This window comes from Phyllobates terribilis, unplaced genomic scaffold (assembly GCF_046119375.1).
Source record: "Phyllobates terribilis strain yellow unplaced genomic scaffold, ASM4611937v1 Scaffold_9__5_contigs__length_417890890, whole genome shotgun sequence".
In the NCBI taxonomy this organism is placed as follows: domain Eukaryota; kingdom Metazoa; phylum Chordata; class Amphibia; order Anura; family Dendrobatidae; genus Phyllobates; species Phyllobates terribilis.
The window spans coordinates 190116840-190143208 of NW_027362769.1; the positions used below are offsets into that span (position 1 = coordinate 190116840).

At 50.6% G+C, this 26369-nt stretch overlaps 1 protein-coding gene across 2 annotated transcripts in view; it reads right to left on the reverse strand.

The window, feature by feature from the left end:
* The window catches only part of HEG1 (heart development protein with EGF like domains 1), a 174970-nt gene that overhangs the window by 109207 nt on the left and 39394 nt on the right, over nt 1-26369 (reverse strand). For both annotated transcript variants that reach the window (XR_012250709.1, XM_073647533.1), the window contains exons 2-7: nt 4087-5556; nt 3895-4011; nt 3472-3594; nt 630-733; nt 435-493; nt 154-323 (exon numbers count right to left, since the gene is read on the reverse strand). Coding sequence is in view for 1 of the 2 variants with exons in the window: in XM_073647533.1 (XP_073503634.1) it covers nt 154-323; nt 435-493; nt 630-733; nt 3472-3594; nt 3895-4011; nt 4087-5556 (2043 nt within the window). In the remaining variant the exon portion in view is untranslated. The remainder of the gene's footprint in view (nt 1-153; nt 324-434; nt 494-629; nt 734-3471; nt 3595-3894; nt 4012-4086; nt 5557-26369) is intronic.

Below are 26369 nucleotides of genomic sequence, written 5' to 3' on the forward strand. Positions count from 1 at the left end.
AGTACACTACACTTGCTGCCGTATATACAGTACAGTATACTACACCGGACACCGTATATACAGTACACGACGCCCGGTGCCGTATATACAGTACAGTATACCACAACCGGGGCCCTATATACCGCCATCTACATTATACCTATAGAGCTTTACCCCGTATTCGGTGCTGGAGGTGCAGCACCAGCTGGCAGGACCTGGGCCGCTGCGGCGCGCTCTCGCACACTGTGGCGAAGCTCTGCAGACTGCGCAGTAGATCGAACATCGTCACGTTGGACTCCAGGGAGAAAAGATTCTGCAGGAAGAAGTCGTTCCGACCGGTGTGACTGCGAATGGAGAGAAGAGGACGTCACAAAACCTCCCAGAATCCTCCGCTGCCCTGCACTACAGTGTGACCTCATCAGGGGCCGTATGACATCATCACATGCGCTTCTTACCTGTCACTGGTGACTGTGGACTGGTAATAACCGGAAATGGTGGAGAACGAGGAGTTCAGCTGTAATTAGCAGATTATAGTCAGTCCCCCAAAAGACCGGATTAACCCTCTGCTGTCTGGAAGGCTCATTATAAGCCTCTCCCTCCGACTTACTATTGTGACCACACCCACCTAAGATGGCCGCCCCCGTACTCACTATACGCGCGATGTCCTCCTTGATCTGATGTAATCCGCTGTCTTTCACGTCCGCGCCACCCAGGAAGCTCCAGGGGATCTCGACGTGTCCGAGAAACGTCCTGACTGCAGAATATCGGGGCGACACATAGATAAGGGGTCAACGTCCAGAGGGGGTGCACGAATGTCACCTTCCATCTGCAGTCATTCTCCGGCCACCTCCAGAGCTGCATTCAGTCCGGCCACCTCCAGAGCTGCATTCAGTCCGGCCACCTCCAGAGCTGCATTCAGTCCGGCCACCTCCAGAGCTGCATTCAGTCCGGCCACCTCCACAGCTGCATTCACTCCGGCCACCTCCAGAGCTGCATTCACTCCGGCCACCTCCACAGCTGCATTCACTCCGGCCACCTCCACAGCTGCATTCACTCCGGCCACCTCCACAGCTGCATTCACTCCGGCCACCTCCACAGCTGCATTCACTCCGGCCACCTCCACAGCTGCATTCACTCCGGCCACCTCCACAGCTGCATTCACTCCGGCCACCTCCAGAGCAGCATTCACTCCGGCAACCTCCAGAGCAGCATTCACTCCGGCCACCTCCAGAGCTGCATTCACTCCGGCCACCTCCACAGCTGCATTCACTCCGGCCACCTCCACAGCTGCATTCACTCCGGCCACCTCCACAGCTGCATTCACTCCGGCCACCTCCACAGCTGCATTCACTCCGGCCACCTCCACAGCTACATTCACTCCGGCCACCTCCACAGCTGCATTCACTCCGGCCACCTCCAGGGCACCATTCACTCCGGCCACATCCAGAGCACCATTCACTCCGGCCACCTCCAGAGCTGCATTCACTCCATTCACATCCAGAGCTGCATTCACTCCAGCTCCCCTTACCCTGTTGCACTCTGGAGCATTGCATTGTGGGATATACAGTTAGGTCCATATAAATTTGGACAGAGACAACATTTTTCTAATTTTGCTTCTAGCCATTACCACAATGAATTTTAAGCAAAACAATTCAGATGCAGTTGAAGTTCAGACTTTCAGCTTTCATTTGAGGGTCTCCACATTAAAACTGGATGAAGGGTTTAGGAGTTTCAGCTCCTTAACATGTGCCACCCTGTTTTTAAAGGGACCAAAAGTAATTGGACAGATGAAATAATTGTAAATAAAATGTTCATTTCTAGTACTTGGTTGAAAACCCTTTGTTGTCAATGACTGCCTGAAGTCTTGAACTCATGGACATCACCAGACGCTGTGTTTCCTCCTTTTTGATGCTCTGCCAGGCCTTCACTGCGGTGGTTTTCAGTTGCTGTTTGTTTGTGGGCCTTTCTGTCTGAAGTTTAGTCTTTAACAAGTGAAATGCTGCTCAATTGGGTTGAGATCGGGTGACTGACTTGCCCATTCAAGAATATTCCACTTCTTTGCTTTAATAAACTCCTGGGTTGCTTTGGCTTTATGTTTTGGGTCATTGTCCATCTGTAGTATGAAACGACGAGCAATCAGTTTGGCTGCATTTGGCTGGATCTGAGCAGACAGTATGGCTCTGAATACATCAGAATTCATTCGGCTGCTTCTGTCCTGTGTCACATCATCAATAAACACTAGTGACCCAGTGCCACTGGCAGCCATGCATGCCCGCGCCATCACACTGCCTCCGCCGTGTTTTACAGATGATGTGCTACGCTTTGGATCATGAGCTGTACCACGCCTTCGCCATACTTTTCTCTTTCCATCATTCTGGTAGAGGTTGATCTTGGTTTCTTCCAGAACTGGGCTGGCTTTTTTAGATGTTTTTTTAGCAAAGTCCAGTCTAGGCTTTTTCTTCTTGATGCTTATGAGTGGCTTGCACCGTGCAGTGAACCCTCTGTAGTTACTTTCATGCAGTCTTCTCTTTATGGTAGATTGGGATATTGATACGCCTACCTCCTGGAGAGTGGTGGTCACTTGGTTGGCTGTTGTGAAGGGGTTTCTCTTCACCATGGAGATTATTCTGCGATCATCCACCACTGTTGTCTTCCGTGGGCGCCCAGGTCTTTTTGCATTGATGAGTTCACCAGTGCTTTCTTTCTTTCTCAGGATGTACCAAACTGTAGATTTTGCCGCTCCTAATATTGTAGCAATTTCTCGGATGTTTTTTTTTCTGTTTTTGCAGCTTAAGGATGGCTTGTTTCACCTGCACGGAGAGCTCCTTTCACCGCATGTTTACTTCATAGCAAAACCTTCCAGATGCAAGCACCACACCTCAAATCAACTCCAGGCCTTGTATCTGCTTAATGGAGAATGACATAACGAAGGGATTGCCCACACCTGTCCATGAAATAGCCGCGGAGTCAATTGTCCAATTACTTTTGGTCCCTTTAAAAACAGGGTGGCCCATGTTAAGGAGCTGAAACGCCTAAACCCTTCATCCAGTTTTAATGTGGATCCCCTCAAATGAAAGCTGAAAGTCTGAACTTCAACTGCATCGGAATTGTTTTGCTTAAAATTCATTGTGGTAATGGCTAGAAGCAAAATCAGAAAAATGCTGTCTCTGTCCAAATATATATGGACCTAACTAATGAGACATAAACACTACGTCTCCCACAATGTTTTCAGACCAATGGACGCAGCTCTGGATGTGACTGCAGTATAAAAACCTATGTTCTTTTCCTCTTTAGTCATTATTTTAGATCCCTGCTTGCTGAAAGGAGACCTGATTGCTCCAGTAGCTGTAAGCCTGCCCTTCCTAAGCAGCAGGTAGGGTCGTTGCAGTGTGTCAGTGCATATCCGAGCGGTCAGCTGGGAGTCCTATGATGAGCGGCGGGATCGCTGCGTCCGTCCTCCAAGCATCGCTTTCTCATATCTATACCACTCACCGAGAACGCAGCCGGCGCCCTTCTCCAGGAGGTACCCCAGAGGGCACTGGCAGCTGAAGGAGCCCCTCGAATTGACGCATGTGCTCAACACCGGGCAGGGGCTGGAGAGACATTCATCCACATCTGAAAGACAAGACAGTACAGTGAGGGTCCGCCATTATTACATATGGAGGGGTCTGCACCTGCTGCTGTCAGAGGGGTTATCCAAGATTAGAAACACATGGCTGATAAACGTCCCCCCCCCCCCCCCCCAGGGACTGCAGCACCTTTAAAGTCAAATGGGCTGAGCTGCAGTACCAGGCGCATCCTGTGCAAGGGGGGCGGCACTGTTTCCAGAGAAAAAGTATTATATTTTTCTAATCCTGCATGGTGAGGATGAAGAGATCTCTGATGGTTTCCCATGGATCACACTCCAGAGCTCACCTGTGCTGCAGAGATCATCGCTCCACCCCACCGGACAATCACATCTGAAGCTCGTCAGGTCGCTGCTCTCCACACAGAGACCCCCGTTGTGACAAGGACCAGAGGCGCAGAGACTAACTAAAAATACAGGAACAGGGTTACACAGTGATAAGAGGAGCACTGAGCAAGCAAATGGTGCAGCGCTGGTCTCACCTGCAGCGGGGGGAGTCGGAGGAGTCCTGGTGGGAGTATTCCCGGAAGGAGTCTTGGTGGGAGAACTCCTCGGGGGTGTGGTGGTGGGAGTATTCCTGGAAGGAGTCTTGCTGGGAGTACTCCTTGGGGGTGTGGTGGTGGTAGAACTCCTCGGGGGTGTGGTGGTGGGAGTATTCCTGGAAGGAGTCTTGCTGGGAGTACTCCTTGGGGGTGTGGTGGTGGGAGAACTCCTCGGGGGTGTGGTGGTGAGAGCGGTTGGTAGAGTGGTGGCAGAATACCTCACCGCAGGTGTAGTGCTTGGAGGAGTAGGGTAAGGAAGGGTCTTTGTGCTGACTGTGGTGTTTGGCCCAGGCACCTCAGTTTTGGGGTGTATTTGGGGGGTCTGGGTCACGACCACCTGGTCAGTGGTGGTCATTGTTGAGCTTCCAGCCCCCACTGTCCCCATTGTGTCATGTGACATTTTCTGTGTAGCGTCCCGCTGAGATGGAGTCAGTGGGATGTTGGAGGATGTGGTAGATGAAGAGTTATCGCCGGTCTGTGTTGGGGTCCCCATGAGATGAGTTCTCGCTGTGTCCCCCCATGTGCTCTCTGAGGACATCACTTCAGTTCCTGTCGTCCTTGGTTTCACTGTTGTGGTGACATCTTGTGTTGTCTCATTGTGTGACCCCCTCTCCGTGAGCACTGGTGGGGTCTGTGGCCTGATGGCTATGGTATAGTTAGCTGTGGACACTTCATTACTTGGCGATACAGAAGACACCGGGGTCGTCTCTGATCCTGGTGTGGATTCTGGGCGGAGAGATGGTGGCAGTGTTGTGGATGGGGCAGGAGACCTTGGAGTGGAGGACATGGCGGTTGAGCGGTGAAAGGTCTCGGTGGTGTCAGTGTTTGGCGGTGAAGCTGAGGAGTCTAATGTGGAGATGGAGGATGATGAGGAGCCCAGTGATGGCGGCTGAAAGGACTGTGCGGACACTCCTCTGGGAGGTGATGAAGCCGCCGTGCTGGTGGCAGCTGATGGCGGCACAGACGACGAGGGTAACCACAGATCGATGGACGAGGTGTTGACGGTGACCCCCGGAGTCTTGGGGCCGCTCCTCGTATTGGGGGCTGTAGCGGGGATCCTGGTGATTGCAATGGTGGAACTGGCCACCTGGTGAACAGTGGTGGATGGGTCTGTGGTCACCACATATGATGGGTACCTGCCTGGCACCGAGGTGGCAGTGTGGACGGACATGTTCCTCTCTGTGGCATTCCCACCCCCTCGCACTGTGCTCGGCGAGTCCGCGATGATGTCCCCAGTGCCGGTCACATACGTATTGGGAATCTCGGTGATGTCGGACGTGTTGCTGCCATTGGTGACGGATAGCAGGGTCCGGTCGCCCCCTCGGGTGCTGGAGATGTATGTCGTGTCCATGTGCGGCGTCCTCTTGTTCAGATGCCGCTGAGTCGCAGATTTCTGGATGATTCCAGCGGCTGAAAGAGAAATACTGCGAAAATCAAATTCTGGTGGATCGGTCGTCCTCATTACAAGTCACATGATGCTCGGTCCCCCCTAGGGGCGACATGCCTGATCATGTGACGTCTCATACGACGACAGGCCCCACCTGTGAGGACACTTGTACTGGAGGCGGCCCGAGCATGATGGGCGACACATGATCGCAGACATCATCCCTGTAATGACTCCCCGAGGGGTCCCGCAGCGCGGCAGCGAAGACGGACCCCCGGGGAGGGGGTGACACTGCGGATTCCTACATACAGAGGACCTCCATGCACAGTGCGGAGGCTGGCCTCCCTCCAGACATACGGAGGCTTCGCTGCAGATGTCGCGATTTTGGGGAGAAGATTTGACGTCTAGAGGAATTTCTGTTAACAAAAGTAGCAGGAAAGTCGGGAGCATCACAGTCCCGGGAATCGGACGTTTCCTTCCTAATCCCGACCCACGGCGGGAGCCTCGTCACTGGCGGCCAATGTCTAGACCGCTCCAAAAACCTCCTAACCTGTAATCACAGGGAGCGGCGCGAGAAAAGCCGGAGAGTGCCGACGCCTAAGACAAAGCGCATCGAGGACAAGATGGAGACATTCTGCCGCAACCGACCGCAAACCGCAGAGATGGCACTAATAATCCACAGATCAGCCCCACTCATGGCAGAAATCCGAGTGTCAGAGCTTCAGGATCACGGATGATGGGAGGAGTGATACATTGTGCGATAGATTAGATTGTGAGCTCCGGAGTCGGGGGATGATGGGAGTAATGATACATTGTGTGATATGAGATTAGATTGTAAGCTCTGGGGTCAGGGATGATGGGAGTAGTGATACATTGTGTGATAGGAGATTAGATTGTGAGCTCTGGGGTCAGGGATGATGGGAGTAGTGATACATTGTGTGATAGGAGATTAGATTGTGAGCTCCGGGGTCAGGGATGATGGGAGTAGTGATACACTGTGTGATAGGAGATTAGATTGTGAGCTCTGGGGTCAGGGATGATGGGAGTAGTGATACATTGTGTGATAGGAGATTAGATTGTGAGCTCTGAGGTCAGGGATGATGGGAGTAGTGATACACTGTGTGATAGGAGATTAGATTGTGAGCTCTGGGGTCAGGGATGATGGGAGTAGTGATACATTGTGTGATAGGAGATTAGATTGTGAGCTCTGGGGTCAGGGATGATGGGAGTAGTGATACATTGTGTGATAGGAGATTAGATTGTGAGCTCCGGGGTCAGGGATGATGGGAGTAGTGATACACTGTGTGATAGGAGATTAGATTGTGAGCTCTGGGGTCAGGGATGATGGGAGTAGTGATACACTGTGTGATAGGAGATTAGATTGTGAGCTCTGGGGTCAGGGATGATGGGAGTAGTGATACATTGTGTAATAGGAGATTAGATTGTGAGCTCTGAGGTCAGGGATGATGGGAGTAGTGATACATTGTGTGATAGGAGATTAGATTGTGAGTTCTGGGGTCAGGGATGATGGGAGTAGTGATACATTGTGTGATAGGAGATTAGATTGTGAGCTCCTGGGGTCAGGGATGATGGGAGTAGTGATACATTGTGTGATAGGAGATTAGATTGTGAGCTCTGGGGTCAGGGATGATGGGAGTAGTGATACATTGTGTGATAGGAGATTAGATTGTGAGCTCTGAGGTCAGGGATGATGGGAGTAGTGATACATTGAGTGATAGGAGATTAGATTGTGAGCTCTGGGGTCAGGGATGATGGAAGTAGTGATACATTGTGTGATAGGAGATTAGATTGTGAGCTCCGGGGTCAGGGATGATGGGAGTAGTGATACACTGTATGATAGGAGATTAGATTGTGAGCTCCGGGGTCAGGGATGATGGGAGTAGTGATACATTGTGTGATAGGAGATTAGATTGTGAGCTCTGGGGTCAGGGATGATGGGAGTAGTGATACATTGTGTGATAGGAGATTAGATTGTGAGCTCCGGGGTCAGGGATGATGGGAGTAGTGATACACTGTGTGACAGGAGATTAGATTGTGAGCTCTGGGGTCAGGGATGATGGGAGTAGTGATACACTGTGTGATAGGAGATTAGATTGTGAGCTCCGGGGTCAGGGATGATGGGAGTAGTGATACATTGTGTGACAGGAGATTAGATTGTGAGCTCTGGGGTCAGGGATGATGGGAGTAGTGATACATTGTGTGATAGGAGATTAGATTGTGAGCTCTGGGGTCAGGGATGATGGGAGTAGTGATACACTGTGTAATAGGAGATTAGATTGTGAGCTCTGGGGTCAGGGATGATGGGAGTAGTGATACATTGTGTGATAGGAGATTAGATTGTGAGCTCTGGGGTCAGGGATGATGGGAGTAGTGATACATTGTGTGATAGGAGATTAGATTGTAAGCTCTGGGGTCAGGGATGATGGGAGTAGTGATACATTGTGTGATAGGAGATTAGATTGTGAGCTCTGGGGTCAGGGATGATGGGAGTAGTGATACACTGTGTAATAGGAGATTAGATTGTGAGCTATGGGGTCAGGGATGATGGGAGTAGTGATACATTGTGTGATAGATTAGATTGTGAGCTCTGGGGTCAGGGATGATGGGAATAGTGATACATTGTGTGATAGGAGATTAGATTGTGAGCTCTGGGGTCAGGGATGATGGGAGTAGTGATACATTGTGTGATAGGAGATTAGATTGTGAGCTCTGGGGTCAGGGATGATGGGAGTAGTGATACATTGTGTGATAGGAGATTAGATTGTGAGCTCTGGGGTCAGGGATGATGGGAGTAGTGATACACTGTGTGATAGGAGATTAGATTGTGAGCTCTGGGGTCAGGGATGATGGGAGTAGTGATACCCTGTGTGATAGGAGATTAGATTGTGAGCTCTGAGGTCAGGGATGATGGGAGTAGTGATACACTGTGTGATAGGAGATTAGATTGTGAGCTCTGAGGTCAGGGACGATGGGAGTAGTGATACACTGTGTGATAGGAGATTAGATTGTGAGCTATGGGGTCAGGGATGATGGGAGTAGTGATACATTGTGTGATAGGAGATTAGATTGTGAGCTCTGGGGCCAGGGATGATGGGAGTAGTGATACACTGTGTGATAGGAGATTAGATTGTGAGCTCTGGGATCAGGGATGATGGGAGTAGTGATACATTGTGTGATAGGAGATTAGATTGTTAGCTCTGAGGTCAGGGATGATGGGAGTAGTGATACACTGTGTGATAGGAGATTAGATTGTGAGCTCTGGGATCAGGGATGATGGGAGTAGTGATACATTGTGTGATAGGAGATTAGATTGTGAGCTCCGGGGTCAGGGATGATGGGAGTAGTGATACACTGTGTGATAGGAGATTAGATTGTGAGCTCTGGGGTCAGGGATGATGGGAGTAGTGATACACTGTGTGATAGGAGATTAGATTGTGAGCTCTGGGGTCAGGGATGATGGGAGTAGTGATACATTGTGTGATAGGAGATTAGATTGTGAGCTCTGGGGTCAGGGATGATGGGAGTAGTGATACACTGTGTGATAGGAGATTAGATTGTGAGCTATGGGGTCAGGGATGATGGGAGTAGTGATACACTGTGTGATAGGAGATTAGATTGTGAGCTCTGGGGTCAGGGATGATGGGAGTAGTGATACCCTGTGTGATAGGAGATTAGATTGTGAGCTCTGAGGTCAGGGATGATGGGAGTAGTGATACACTGTGTGATAGGAGATTAGATTGTGAGCTCTGGGGTCAGGGATGATGGGAGTAGTGATACATTGTGTGATAGGAGATTAGATTGTGAGCTCCGGGGTCAGGGATGATGTGAGTAGTGATACATTGTGTGATAGAGGATTAGATTGTGAACTCTGGGGTCAGGGATGATGGGAGTAGTGATACACTGTGTGATAGGAGATTAGATTGTGAGCTATGGGGTCAGGGATGATGGGAGTAGTGATACATTGTGTGATAGGAGATTAGATTGTGAGCTCTGGGGCCAGGGATGATGGGAGTAGTGATACACTGTGTGATAGGAGATTAGATTGTGAGCTCTGGGATCAGGGATGATGGGAGTAGTGATACATTGTGTGATAGGAGATTAGATTGTTAGCTCTGAGGTCAGGGATGATGGGAGTAGTGATACACTGTGTGATAGGAGATTAGATTGTGAGCTCTGGGGTCAGGGATGATGGGAGTAGTGATACATTGTGTGATAGGAGATTAGATTGTGAGCTCTGGGGCCAGGGATGATGGGAGTAGTGATACACTGTGTGATAGGAGATTAGATTGTGAGCTCTGGGATCAGGGATGATGGGAGTAGTGATACATTGTGTGATAGGAGATTAGATTGTGAGCTCCGGGGTCAGGGATGATGGGAGTAGTGATACACTGTGTGATAGGAGATTAGATTGTGAGCTCTGGGGTCAGGGATGATGGGAGTAGTGATACATTGTGTAATAGGAGATTAGATTGTGAGCTCTAAGGTCAGGGATGATGGGAGTAGTGATACACTGTGTGATAGGAGATTAGATTGTGAGCTCTGGGGTCAGGGATGATGGGAGTAGTGATACATTGTGTGATAGGAGATTAGATTGTGAGCTCTGGGGTCAGGGATGATGGGAGTAGTGATACATTGTGTGATAAGAGATTAGATTGTGAGCTCTGGGGTCTGGGATGATGGGAGTAGTGATACACTGTGTGATAGGAGATTAGATTGTGAGCTCTGGGGTCAGGGATGATGGGAGTAGTGATGCATTGTGTGATAGGAGATTAGATTGTGAGCTCTGGGGTCAGGGATGATGGGAGTAGTGATACACTGTGTGATAGGAGATTAGATTGTGAGCTCTGGGGTCAGGGATGATGGGAGTAGTGATACATTGTGTGATAGAGGATTAGATTGTGAGCTCTGGGGTCAGGGATGATGGGAGTAGTGATACACTGTGTGATAGGAGATTAGATTGTGAGCTCTGAGGTCAGGGATGATGGGAGTAGTGATACACTGTGTGATAGGAGATTAGATTGTGAGCTCTGAGGTCAGGGATGATGGGAGTAGTGATACATTGTGTGATAGGAGATTAGATTGTGAGCTCCGGGGTCAGGGATGATGGGAGTAGTGATACACTGTGTGATAGGAGATTAGATTGTGAGCTCTGGGGTCAGGGATGATGGGAGTAGTGATACATTGTGTAATAGGAGATTAGATTGTGAGCTCTAAGGTCAGGGATGATGGGAGTAGTGATACACTGTGTGATAGGAGATTAGATTGTGAGCTCTGGGGTCAGGGATGATGGGAGTAGTGATACATTGTGTGATAGGAGATTAGATTGTGAGCTCTGGGGTCAGGGATGATGGGAGTAGTGATACATTGTGTGATAAGAGATTAGATTGTGAGCTCTGGGGTCTGGGATGATGGGAGTAGTGATACACTGTGTGATAGGAGATTAGATTGTGAGCTCTGGGGTCAGGGATGATGGGAGTAGTGATGCATTGTGTGATAGGAGATTAGATTGTGAGCTCTGGGGTCAGGGATGATGGGAGTAGTGATACACTGTGTGATAGGAGATTAGATTGTGAGCTCTGGGGTCAGGGATGATGGGAGTAGTGATACATTGTGTGATAGAGGATTAGATTGTGAGCTCTGGGGTCAGGGATGATGGGAGTAGTGATACACTGTGTGATAGGAGATTAGATTGTGAGCTCTGAGGTCAGGGATGATGGGAGTAGTGATACACTGTGTGATAGGAGATTAGATTGTGAGCTCTGTGGTCAGGGATGATGGGAGTAGTGATACACTGTGTGATAGGAGATTAGATTGTGAGCTCTGGGGTCAGGGATGATGGGAGTAGTGATACATTGTGTGATAGAGGATTAGATTATGAGCTCTGGGGTCAGGGATGATGGGAGTAGTGATACACTGTGTGATAAGAGACTAGATTGTGAGCTCCGGGGTCAGGGATGATGGGAGTAGTGATACATTGTGTGATATGGGATTAGATTGTGAGCTCTGGGGTCAGGGATGATGGGAGTAGTGATACATTGTGTGATAGGAGATTAGATTGTGAGCTCTGGGGTCAGGGATGATGGGAGTAGTGATACACTGTGTAATAGGAGATTAGATTGTGAGCTCTGAGGTCAGGGATGATGGGAGTAGTGATACATTGTGTGATAGGAGATTAGATTGTGAGCTCTGGGGTCAGGGATGATGGGAGTAGTGATACACTGTGTGATAGGAGATTAGATTGTGAGCTCTGGGGTCAGGGATGATGGGAGTAGTGATACATTGTGTGATGGGAGATTAGATTGTGAGCTCTGGGGTCAGGGATGATGGGAGTAGTGATACACTGTGTGATAGGAGATTAGATTGTGAGCTCTGGGGTCAGGGATGATGGGAGTAGTGATACATTGTGTGATAGGAGATTAGATTGTGAGCTCTGGGGTCAGGGATGATGGGAGTAGTGATACATTGTGTGATAAGAGATTAGATTGTGAGCTCTGGGGTCTGGGATGATGGGAGTAGTGATACACTGTGTGATAGGAGATTAGATTGTGAGCTCTGGGGTCAGGGATGATGGGAGTAGTGATACATTGTGTGATAGGAGATTAGATTGTGAGCTCTGGGGTCAGGGATGATGGGAGTAGTGATACACTGTGTGATAGGAGATTAGATTGTGAGCTCTGGAGTCAGGGATGTTGGGAGTAGTGATACACAGTGTGATAGGAGATTAGATTGTGAGTTCTGGGGTCAGGGATGATGGGGGTAGTGATACATTGTGTGATAGGAGATTAGATTGTGAGCTCCGGGGTCAGGGATGATGGGAGTAGTGATACACTGTGTGATATGAGATTAGATTGTGAGCTCTGGGGTCAGGGATGATGGGAGTAGTGATACACTGTGTGATAGGAGATTAGATTGTGAGCTCTGGGGTCAGGGATGATGGGAGTAGTGATACATTGTGTGATAGGAGATTAGATTGTGAGCTCTGGGGTCAGGGATGATGGGAGTAGTGATACACTGTGTGATAGGAGATTAGATTGTGAGCTCTGGGGTCAGGGATGATGGGAGTAGTGATACATTGTGTGATAGGAGATTAGATTGTGAGCTCTGGGGTCAGGGATGATGGGAGTAGTGATACACTGTGTGATAGGAGATTAGATTGTGAGCTCTGGGGTCAGGGATGATGGGAGCAGTGACACACTGTGTGATAGGAGATTAGATTGTGAGCTCTGGGGTCAGGGATGATGGGAGTAGTGATACACTGTGTGATAGGAGATTAGATTGTGAGCTCTGGGGTCAGGGATGATGGGAGTAGTGATGCATTGTGTGATAGGAGATTAGATTGTGAGCTCTGGGGTCAGGGATGATGGGAGTAGTGATACACTGTGTGATAGGAGATTAGATTGTGAGCTCCGGGGTCAGGGATGATGGGAATAGTGATACATTGTGTGATAGGAGATTAGATTGTGAGCTCTGGGGTCAGGGATGATGGGAGTAGTGATGCATTGTGTGATAGGAGATTAGATTGTGAGCTATGGGGTCAGGGATGATGGGAGTAGTGAAACACTGTGTGATAGGAGATTAGATTGTGAGCTCCGTGGGTCAGGGATGATGGGAGTAGTGATACACTGTGTGATAGGAGATTAGATTGTGAGCTCCGGGGTCAGGGATGATGGGAGTAGTGATACATTGTGTGATAAGAGATTAGATTGTGATCTCTGGGGTCAGGGATGATGGGAGTAGTGATACACTGTGTGATAGGAGATTAGATTGTGAGCTCTGGGGTCAGGGATGATGGGAGTAGTGATACACTGTGTGATAGGAGATTAGATTGTGAGCTCTGGGATCAGGGATGATGGGAGTAGTGATACACTGTGTGATAGGAGATTAGATTGTGAGCTCTGGGGTCAGGGATGATGGGAGTAGTGATGCATTGTGTGATAGGAGATTAGATTGTGAGCTCTGGGGTCAGGGATGATGGGAGTAGTGATACACTGTGTGATAGGAGATTAGATTGTGATCTCTGGGGTCAGGGATGATGGGAGTAGTGATACACTGTGTGATAGGAGATTAGATTGTGAGCTCCGGGGTCAGGGATGATGGGAGTAGTGATACATTGTGTGATAGGAGATTAGATTGTGAGCTCTGGGGTCAGGGATGATGGGAGTAGTGATACATTGTGTGATAGGAGATTAGATTATGAGCTCTGGGGGTCAGAGATGATGGGAGTAGTGATACATTGTGTGATAAGAGATTAGATTGTGAGCTCTGGGGTCAGGGATGATGGGAGTAGTGATACATTGTGTGATAGGAGATTAGATTATGAGCTCCTGGGGTCAGGGATGATGGGAGTAGTGATACATTGTGTGATAAGAGATTAGATTGTGAGCTCTGGGGTCAGGGATGATGGGAATAGTGATACACTGTGTGATAGGAGATTAGATTGTGAGCTCTGGGGTCAGGGATGATGGGAGTAGTGATGCATTGTGTGATAGGAGATTAGATTATGAGCTCCTGGGGTCAGGGATGATGGGAGTAGTGATACATTGTGTGATAGGAGATTAGATTGTGAGCTCTGGGGTCAGGGATGATGGGAGTAGTGATACACTGTGTGATAGGAGATTAGATTGTGAGCTCCGGGGTCAGGGATGATGGAAGTAGTGATACACTGTGGGATAGGAGATTAGATTGTGAGCTCCGGGGTCAGCGATGATGGGAGTAGTGATACACTGTGTGATAGGAGATTAGATTGTGAGCTCTGGGGTCGGGGATGATGGGAGTAGTGATACACTGTGTGATAGGAGATTAGATTGTGAGCTCTGGGGTCAGGGATGATGGGAGTAGTGATACATTGTGTGATAGGAGATTAGATTGTGAGCTCCGGGGTCAGGGATGATGGGAGTAGTGATACATTGTGTGATAGGAGATTAGATTGTGAGCTCTGGGGTCAGGGATGATGGGAGTAGTGATGCATTGTGATAGGAGATTAGATTGTGAGCTCTGGGGTCAGGGATGATGGGAGTAGTGATACACTGTGTGATAGGAGATTAGATTATGAGCTCCTGGGGTCAGGGATGATGGGAGTAGTGATACATTGTGTGATAAGAGATTAGATTGTGAGCTCTGGGGTCAGGGATGATGGGAGTAGTGATACATTGTGTGATAGGAGATTAGATTGTGAGCTCTGGGGTCAGGGATGATGGGAGTAGTGATACATTGTGTGATAGGAGATTAGATTATGAGCTCTGGGGGTCAGAGATGATGGGAGTAGTGATACATTGTGTGATAAGAGATTAGATTGTGAGCTCTGGGGTCAGGGATGATGGGAGTAGTGATACATTGTGTGATAGGAGATTAGATTATGAGCTCCTGGGGTCAGGGATGATGGGAGTAGTGATACATTGTGTGATAAGAGATTAGATTGTGAGCTCTGGGGTCAGGGATGATGGGAATAGTGATACACTGTGTGATAGGAGATTAGATTATGAGCTCTGGGGTCAGGGATGATGGGAGTAGTGATACATTGTGTGATAAGAGATTAGATTGTGAGCTCTGGGGTCAGGGATGATGGGAGTAGTGATACACTGTGTGATAGGAGATTAGATTGTGAGCTCTGGGGTCAGGGATGATGGGAGTAGTGATGCATTGTGTGATAGGAGATTAGATTATGAGCTCCTGGGGTCAGGGATGATGGGAGTAGTGATACATTGTGTGATAGGAGATTAGATTGTGAGCTCTGGGGTCAGGGATGATGGGAGTAGTGATACACTGTGTGATAGGAGATTAGATTGTGAGCTCTGGGGTCAGGGATGATGGAAGTAGTGATACACTGTGTGATAGGAGATTAGATTGTGAGCTCTGGGGTCGGGGATGATGGGAGTAGTGATACACTGTGTGATAGGAGATTAGATTGTGAGCTCCGGGGTCAGCGATGATGGGAGTAGTGATACACTGTGTGATAGGAGATTAGATTGTGAGCTCTGGGGTCGGGGATGATGGGAGTAGTGATACACTGTGTGATAGGAGATTAGATTGTGAGCTCTGGGGTCAGGGATGATGGGAGTAGTGATACACTGTGTGATAGGAGATTAGATTGTGAGCTCTGGGGTCAGGGATGATGGGAGTAGTGATGCATTGTGTGATAGGAGATTAGATTGTGAGCTCTGGGGTCAGGGATGATGGGAGTAGTGATGCATTGTGTGATAGGAGATTAGATTGTGAGCTCTGGGGTCAGGGATGATGGGAGTAGTGATGCATTGTGTGATAGGAGATTAGATTGTGAGCTCTGGGGTCAGGGATGATGGGAGTAGTGATACATTGTGTGATAGGAGATTAGATTGTGAGTTCTGGGGTCAGGGATGATGGGAGTAGTGATACACTGTGTGATAGATTAGATTGTGAGCTCTGGGGTCAGGGATGATGGGAGTAGTGATACACTGTGTGATAGGAGATTAGATTGTGAGCTCTGGGGTCGGGGATGATGGGAGTAGTGATACACTGTGTGATAGGAGATTAGATTGTGAGCTCTGGGGTCAGGGATGATGGGAGTAGTGATACACTGTGTGATAGGAGATTAGATTGTGAGCTCTGGGGTCAGGGATGATGGGAGTAGTGATGCATTGTGTGATAGGAGATTAGATTGTGAGCTCCTGGGGTCAGGGATGATGGGAGTAGTGATGCATTGTGTGATAGGAGATTAGATTGTGAGCTCTGGGGTCAGGGATGATGGGAGTAGTGATGCATTGTGTGATAGGAGATTAGATTGTGAGCTCTGGGGTCAGGGATGATGGGAGTAGTGATACATTGTGTGATAGGAGATTAGATTGTGAGTTCTGGGGTCAGGGATGATGGGAGTAGTGATACACTGTGTGATAGATTAGATTGTGAGCTCTGGGGTCAGGGATGATGGGAGTAGTGATACATTGTGTGATAGGAGATTAGATTGTGAGCTCTGGGGTCAGGGATGATGGGAGTAGTGATACATTGTGTGACAGGAGATTAGATTGTGAGCTCTGGGGTCAGGGATGATGGGAGTAGTGATACACTGTGTGATAGGAGATTAGATTGTGAGCTCTGTGGTCAGGGATGATGGGAGTAGTGATACACTGTGTGATAGAGGATTAGATTGTGAGCTCTGGGGTCAGGGATGATGGGAGTAGTGATACACTGTGTGATAGGAGATTAGATTGTGAGCTCCGGGGTCAGGGATGATGGGAGTAGTGATACATTGTGTGACAGGAGATTAGATTGTGAGCTCTGGGGTCAGGGATGATGGGAGTAGTGATACACTGTGTGATAGGAGATTAGATTGTGAGCTCTGTGGTCAGGGATGATGGGAGTAGTGATACACTGTGTGATAGAGGATTAGATTGTGAGCTCTGGGGTCAGGGATGATGGGAGTAGTGATACATTGTGTGATAGGAGATTAGATTGTGAGCTCCAGGGTCAGGGATGATGGGAGTAGTGATACATTGTGTGTGATGATGCAGGGGTCCGGGCTGGGGTCTCGGCAGGGACGGGGTTAATTCCTGGCTCTTGTCACCCGCTATTAATACACCGGATTCCGCACATACTGGGTGTTACCAGGAAATACCAGAACAAATCTCCTGATAACAGCTCCAAGTCCCATCATCTGTCAGAGGCCACAGTGCAGCGCCCCCTGCTGGCGACAGCTGCAGCACTGAGGAGCACTCCACCTGCACACTGATCAACCGGGAAACTAACGATAAACAGATGAAAGTCACCATGAACAGCTCCGCAGCTTTCTATTGTATTTTGGCTTCTAGTTCCTCACCATTATGAAGATCTCTGCTTGCTGTCAGTGAATGGGATCCATGTGGTTAACACTCAGAGCAGAGGGTTGTTACAATGTATCAGTATAGGGTCCAGAGCTTCACCTGTCACTGATACATTGTATCCACTGCTCAGCTGATAGTCAGAATGTATTCTAGAAATATCCTCTCCTTCAGCAAGCAGAGACCCTGGCCATGCGAGAACATAGACTTCATCTACACATTAATCTGTCTAATTCTGGGCAGAGTTTAGTGGTCACATGACTGCACTGTCCTGGGGGAGGAGCCAAGATGTATATAGACTATGTGGAGCGCCCCTTTAATTTTCTGACTTCTGACTGTGGGTCTGATCCAGTGATGATGATGGGGGTGGTAACAGTTGTGAGGACGGGATTGTCACTTCCAGTCATTTGTATTTTCACTTCCTTTCTATCTTTTGACAAAACCGGAATCACGGGTCGTCCGGGCGACATCTATAATCCAGAGCCCTGCGATGGAACATTACAGTGTACCCATGTATCTAAGCTGTGCGTCATTGTATCCAAAAATCTCAGAAGCACTAAGGAGAGAAGTTCTGGGCCACACGTCTTAGTTACTGAATTTAGATTTCACCTTTAGCTCCATCACCCCCCAGTGTATAACATCCGGCCCCATCAACCCCCTCATTGTATAACGTCCGGCACCATCGCCCCCCCCCCCGGGGTATAACATCCGGCCCCATCAACCCCCTCACTGTATAACGTCCGGCACCATCGCCCCCCCCCCGGGGTATAACATCCGGCCCCATCAACCCCCTCATTGTATAACGTCCGGCACCATCGCCCCACCCCCCCCCGGGGTATAACATCCGGCCCCATCAACCCCCTCATTGTATAGCGTCCGGCACCATCGCCCCACCCCCCGGGGTATAACATCCGGCCCCATCAACCCCCTCATTGTATAACGTCCGGCACCATCGCCCCCCCCCCGGGGTATAACATCCGGCCCCATCAACCCCCTCATTGTATAACGTCCGGCACCATCGCCCCCCCCCCCCCGGGTATAACATCCGGCCCCATCAACCCCCTCATTGTATAACGTCCGGCACCATCGCCCCCCCCCCCCCGGGGTATAACATCCGGCCCCATCAACCCCCTCATTGTATAACGTCCGGCACCATCGCCCCCCCCCCCCGGGGTATAACATCTGGCCCTATCAACCCCCTCATTGTATAACATCCGGCACCATCGACCCCCCCGGGATATAACATCCGGCCCCATCATCTCCCCCCCGGTGTATAACGTCCGGCACCATCGCCCCCCCCCCCAGGGTATAACATCCGGCCCCATCATCTCCCCCCGGTGTATAACATCCGGCTCCATCATCTCCCCCCCGGTGTATAACATCCGGCCCCATCATCTCCCCCCCGGTGTATAACATCCGGCTCCATCATCTCCCCCCCGGTGTATAACATCCGGCCCCATCATCTCCCCCCCGGTGTATAACATCCGGCCCCATCATCTCCCCCCGGTGTATAACATCCGGCTCCATCATCCCCCCCCCCGGTGTATAACATCCGGCCCCATCATCTCCCCCCCGGTGTATAACATCTGGCCCCATCATCTCCCCCCCCGGTGTATAACATCCGGCTCCATCATCCCCCCCCCCCCCCCCCCCGTGTATAACATCCGGCCCCATCATCTCCCCCCCCCCGGTGTAAAACATCCGGCTCCATCATCCCCCCCCCCCCCCCCCGATATAACATCCGGCCCCATCATCTCCCCCCCCGGTGTATAACATCCGGCCCCATCATCTCCCCCCCCGGTGTATAACATCCGGCCCCATCATCTCCCCCCCGGTGTATAACATCCGGCCCCATCATCTCCCCCCCGGTGTATAACATCCGGCCCCATCATCTCCCCCCCCGGTGTATAACATCCGGCCTCATCATCTCCCCCCCCGGTGTATAACATCCGGCCCCATCATCTACACCCCGGTGTATAACATCCGGCCCCATCATCTCCACCCCGGTGTATAACATCCGGCCCCATCATCTCCCCCCCCGGTGTATAACATCCGGCCCCATCATGCCCCCCCCCCCATGTATAACATCCGGCCCCATCATCTCCCCCCTGGTGTATAACATCCGGCTCCATCATCTCCCCCCCCCCCGGTGTATAACATCCGGCTCCATCATCTCTCCCCCGGTGTATAATATCCGGCCCCATCATCTCCCCCCCGGTGTATAACATCCGGCTCCATCATTTCTCCCCCGGTGTATAACATCCAGCCCCATCATCTCCTCCCCGATGTATAACATCCGGCCCCATCATCTCCCCCCCCCCCATGTATAACATCCGGCCCCATCATCTCCCCCCCGGTGTATAACATCCGGCTCCATCATCTCCCCCCCCGGTGTATAACATCCAGCTCCATCATCTCCCCCCCCCATGTATAACATCCGGCCCCATCATCTCCCCCCCGGTGTATGTATAACATCTGGCCCCATCATCTCCTCTCCGGTGTATAACATCCGGCTCCATCATCTCCCCCCCCCCATGTATAACATCCGGCCCCATCATCTCCCCCCCGGTGTATGTATAACATCTGGCCCCATCATCTCCCCCCCGGTGTATAACATCCGGCTCCATCATCTCCCCCCCGGTGTATAACATCCAGCCCCATCATCTCCTCCCTGATGTATAACATCCGGCCCCATCATCTCCCCCCCCCATGTATAACATCCGGCCCCATCATCTCCCCCCCGGTGTATAACATCCGGCTCCATCATCTCCCCCCCGGTGTATAACATCCGGCCCCATCATCTCCTCCCCGGTGTATAACATCCGGCTCCATCATCTCCCCCCCCCCCATGTATAACATCCGGCCCCATCATCTCCCCCCCGGTGTATAACATCCGGCTCCATCATCTCCTCCCCGGTGTATAACATCCGGCTCCATCATCTCCCCCCCCCCCCCCATGTATAACATCCGGCCCCATCATCTCCCCCCCGGTGTATAACATCTGGCACCATCATCTCCCCCCCGGTGTATAACATCCGGCTCCATCATCTCCCCCCCGGTGTATAACATCCAGCCCCATCATCTCCTCCCTGATGTATAACATCCGGCCCCATCATCTCCCCCCCCCCATGTATAACATCCGGCCCCATCATCTCCCCCCCCCATGTATAACATCCGGCCCCATCATCTCCCCCCCGGTGTATAACATCCGGCCCCATCATCTCCTCCCCGGTGTATAACATCCGGCTCCATCATCTCCCCCCCCCCATGTATAACATCCGGCCCCATCATCTCCCCCCCCCATGTATAACATCCGGCCCCATCATCTCCCCCCCCCCCATGTATAACATCCGGCCCCATCATCTCCCCCCTGGTGTATAACATCACCGAGCCAGACATGTCACTGGAAGGAAGGATCACTGAGGCAGACATGTCACTGGAAGCAAGGATCACCGAGCCAGGCATGTCACTGGAAGAAAGGTTCATCGAGCCAGGCATGTCACTGGAAGAGAGGATCACCGAGCCAGGCATGTCACTGGAAGCGAGGATCACCGAGCCAGGCATGTCACTGGAAGAAAGGTTCATCGAGCCAGGCATGTCACTGGAAGGAAGGATCACTGAGCCAGACATGTCACTGGAAGAAAGGATCATCGAGCCAGGCATGTCACTGGAAGGAAGGATCACTGAGCCAGGCATGTCACTGGAAGAAAGGATCACCGAGCCAGGCATGTCACTGGAAGCAAGGATCACTGAGGCAGACATGTCACTGGAAGCAAGGATCACCGAGCCAGGCATGTCACTGGAAGGAAGGATCACTGAGCCAGACATGTCACTGGAAGAAAGGATCACCGAGCCAGGCATGTCACTGGAAGCAAGGATCACCGAGCCAGGCATGTCACTGGAAGCAAGGATCACCGAGCCAGGCATGTCACTGGAAGGAAGGATCACTGAGCCAGACATGTCACTGGAAGAAAGGATCACCGAGCCAGGCATGTCACTGGAAGCAAGGATCACTGAGGCAGACATGTCACTGGAAGCAAGGATCACCGAGCCAGGCATGTCACTGGAAGGAAGGATCACTGAGCCAGACATGTCACTGGAAGAAAGGATCACCGAGCCAGGCATGTGACTGGAAGCGAGGATCACCGAGCCAGGCATGTCACTGGAAGGAAGGATCACTGAGCCAGACATGTCACTGGAAGAAAGGATCACCGAGCCAGGCATGTGAGTGGAAGCGAGGATCACCGAGCCAAGCTTGTCACTGGAAGCGAGGATCACCGAGCCAGGCATGTCATTTCCCTCCTTTCTCCTCCAGCATGGAACATTCATTCTCTTTTCATGAGTTTGAAAAATGTGGTCAGTGAAGGCAGATTTTCCTGCTACTGAGACACGAGATGACAGTTAGTGCTCATAAGGTTCTATGGAGAACTGGAAGCGTCCTTGCAGCAATAGGTCTTTATTTGCGGTTAGCTTTTTCCCCTCTATAAATGTAATTAAAAGCACCAAATGTCATCTTGTTTCTCGGTATTAAAAGCATCTGTACTCACTGAACACATTTCCAAATATTACCCATGAACTGAGAATAAAAAATCAGTCCCAGAGAATAAAGAAGCGATTCCTTGATTTAGGTAATAAAAATTATGGTTACACTTTAAGCTCAGCATAAACACTGCGCCCCCACCGGGAGCTTCATGGCCGAGCAGCTGCATGGAGCCGTACATCACCAAGCACGATGTCAAGCGTCGGATGGAGTGGTGTAAAGCCGCCACCACTGGACTCTGGAGGAGACGTGTTCTGTGCAGGGACGGATCGCTCTTCTCTATCTTTGTCTGATGGAGGAGTCTGGTGATTCACGGAGGATGTTACCCCCCGACGGCATTGTGCCGCTGTACAGTTTAGCTTCAACCAACAATGGGAACAAACTAACTGAGCCAAAACAGATCAAGGAAAGATGGAGAGAAGTCAAGGAGAACCTCCACAAGAACGACTCAGAGATACGGGAAGAAACAGGCGGGAGATGATGAAGAAAAGAACATCCTGAAAGACGAAGTCGTTGCTGCGACAAACTTCTGTCAAACGACAAAGCGCCCGGAGGTGACAATATTCCAATAATAAAGGCTTCTGAAGCCGCAGCTGATGGCATCACGCACCTGCGTCCGCAGATATGGACAACTGGTAAATGGTCCAAGGAATGGACAAGATCCGGGGTTATTCCTATTCCGAAGAAGGGAGATGCCACCGACTGTGGAAACTATCGGACTATTGCACTCACACCTCATGCCAGCAAAATACTACTGAAGATCCTACAAAGACGGCTCCAGCCCTACTGATAAAGAGCTGCTGGAGGAACAAGCCTTCGACTGTGTCAACCACCAGACACTCTGGAATACCTTGAAGGATATAAGTGTCCTGAACCTTCTGATCAGCTCATCAGAAACCTTTACATCAACCTAGAAGCAACAGACCAGAGGGAAAACAGCGACCCGGCACGGATCAGAGAGGAGCGGGGCGTCAGACAAGGCGGCGTCCTGGCACCATCTCTCCGCAATCTATATGCAAAAGCTATTGCCAGGAAGGGTGGACTTGCCGAAAATGAAGGAGTCAAAATTGCTGGACGAATCATCAACCACGTTAAATATGCAGAGGAAACAACATTGATAGCAACAAGCGTAGAAGGAATGAAGGACTTATTGTTAAAATGGAAACCTTGTACATCGGACTACTACTCAATACAAGGAAGACAAAGATAATGACTACTGCCAGGTACAACCGGGACACATCTGAGATGGACGGCGACGAACTGGAAGATGTAAAAAGCTTCACCCTACTCAGATCAATAATCACTCAAGATGCAGCAACACCAATAGGAGAATAACTAAGGGCAAATCAACAATAAAGTCACTGGACAAGGTCGTCAAACTGAGGAGCATTTCTCTGGTGATGAAGCCGCGGCTCGTATATAGTCCGGTCTTCTCTGTGGTAACAAATAGATGCGAAACCTGGACGATAAAGAAACAAGACAGAAGAATCAACGCCTCCTAAATGTGGAGAAGGAGAAGGAGATTATCAATACCATGGATGGCAAGAAGAACAAACCAAGCCAGACATGTCACTGGAAGCGAGGATCACCGAGCCAGGCATGTCACTGGAAGCGAGGATCACCGAGCCAGGCATGTCACTGGAAGCGAGGATCACCGAGCCAGGCATGTCACTGGAAGAGAGGATCACCGAGCCAGGCATGTCACTGGAAGAGAGGATCACCGAGCCAGGCATGTCACTGGAAGAGAGGATCACCGAGCCAGGCATGTCACTGGAAGGAAGGATCACCGAGCCAGGCATGTCACTGGAAGAAAGGATCACCGAGCCAGGCATGTCACTGGAAGCGAGGATCACCGAGCCAGGCATGTCACTGGAAGCAAGGATCACCGAGCCAGGCATATCATTGGAAGCGAGGATAACCGAGCCAGGCATGTCACTGGAAGAAAGGATCACCGAGCCAGGCATGTCACTGGAAGCGAGGATCACAGAGCCAGGCATGTCACTGGAAGCGAGGATCACCGAGCCAGGCATGTCACTGGAAGAGAGGATCACCGAGCCAGGCATGTCACTGGAAGGAAGGATCACCGAGCCAGGCATGTCACTGGAAGAGAGGATCACCGAGCCAGGCATGTCACTGGAAGCGAGGATCACCGAGCCAGGCATGTCACTGGAAGCGAGGATCACCGAGCCAGGCATGTCACTGGAAGCGAGGATCACCGAGCCAGGCATGTCACTGGAAGCGAGGATCACCGAGCCAGGCATGTCACTGGAAGCGAGGATCACCGAGCCAGGCATGTCACTGGAAGCGAGGATCACCGAGCCAGGCATGTCACTGGAAGCGAGGATCACCGAGCCAGGCATGTCACTGGAAGCGAGGATCACCGAGCCAGGCATGTCACTGGAAGCGAGGATCACCGAGCCAGGCATGTCACTGGAAGCGAGGATCACCGAGCCAGGCATGTCACTGGAAGCGAGGATCACCGAGCCAGACATGTCACTGGAAGCGAGGATCACCGAGCCAGACATGTCACTGGAAGCGAGGATCACCGAGCCAGGCATGTCACTGGAAGCGAGGATCACCGAGCCAGGCATGTCACTGGAAGGAAGGATCACCGAGCCAGGCATGTCACTGGAAGAAAGGATCACCGAGCCAGGCATGTCACTGGAAGAAAGGATCACCGAGCCAGGCATGTCACTGGAAGCGAGGATCACCGAGCCAGGCATGTCACTGGAAGCAAGGATCACCGAGCCAGGCATATCATTGGAAGCGAGGATAACCGAGCCAGGCATGTCACTGGAAGAAAGGATCACCGAGCCAGGCATGTCACTGGAAGCGAGGATCACAGAGCCAGGCATGTGACTGAAAGCGAGGATCACCGAGCCAGGCATGTGACTGGAAGCGAGGATCACCGAGCCAGACATGTGACTGGAAGCGAGGATCAGCGAGCCAGACATGTGACTGGAAGCGAGGATCAGCGAGCCAGACATGTGACTGGAAGCGAGGATCACCGAGCCAGACATGTGACTGGAAGTGAGGATCACCGAGCCAGACATGTGACTGGAAGCAAAATTCACCGAGCCAGGCATGTCACTGGAAGCAAGGATCACCGAGCCAGGCATGTCACTGGAAGCAAGGATCACCGAGCCAGGCATTTCACTGGAAGTGAGGATAACCAAGCCAGACATGTCATTGGAAGCGAGGATCACCGAGCTAGGCATGTGACTGGAAGCAAGGATCACCGAGCCAGACATGTCACTGGAAGCGAGGATCACCGAGCCAGACATGTCACTGGAAGTGAGGATCACCGAGCCAGGCATGTGACTGGAAGCGAGGATCACCGAGCCAGACATGTCACTGGAAGTGAGGATCACCGAGCCAGGCATGGCACTGGAAGCGAGGATCACCGAGCTACGACTATGGACACATCATACGACGACAGCGATCACTGGAGAAAGACATCATGGCCGGAAGAATAGAAGGAAGAAGGCGAAGAAGAAGAAAAGCAGCCCGATGGCTCGATACTATCCAGATAACGGCGGAGAAGACCCTGGTGCCCGATCTAATCTGCACAGAATCGATCTTCCCACAGAGCGTTCATCCATCAAGTCGCCATGGCTGAGATCCAGCAGGAGGCCGTTAAATACAACAGTTTGGTGGAAATCTTAATCTTCAGCACAAGACATTGTGGACAACTGTAGCTTCAGCTTTGTGGGAACAGTTTGGGGAAGACCCTTATCCGCCCCCATGACTGCGCCCAGTGCACAAGCTCCATACAGACAGCGGCCGCACTGAGCCTCGCACCTCTGCATCTGAGCCGCGTAACCCTGCACCCGTGTGATGAGATATTACACCCGTGTGATGAGATACTACACCCGTGTGATGAGATATTACACCCATGTGATGAGATATTACACCCGTGTGATGAGATACTACACCCGTGTGATGAGATATTACACCCATGTGATGAGATATTACACCCGTGTGATGAGATACTACACCCGTGTGATGAGATACTACACCCGTGTGATGAGATATTACACCCGTGTGATGAGATACTACACCCGTGTGATGAGATACTACACCCGTGTGATGAGATACTACACCCGTGTGATGAGATACTACACCCGTGTGATGAGATATTACACCCGTGTGATGAGATACTACACCCGTGTGATGAGATATTACACCCATGTGATGAGATATTACACCCGTGTGATGAGATACTACACCCGTGTGATGAGATATTACACCCGTGTGATGAGATACTACACCCGTGTGATGAGATATTACACCCATGTGATGAGATATTACACCCGTGTGATGAGATACTACACCCGTGTGATGAGATATTACACCCGTGTGATGAGATACTACACCCGTGTGATGAGATACTACACCCGTGTGATGAGATACTACACCCGTGTGATGAGATATTACACCCGTGTGATGAGATACTACACCCGTGTGATGAGATACTACACCCGTGTGA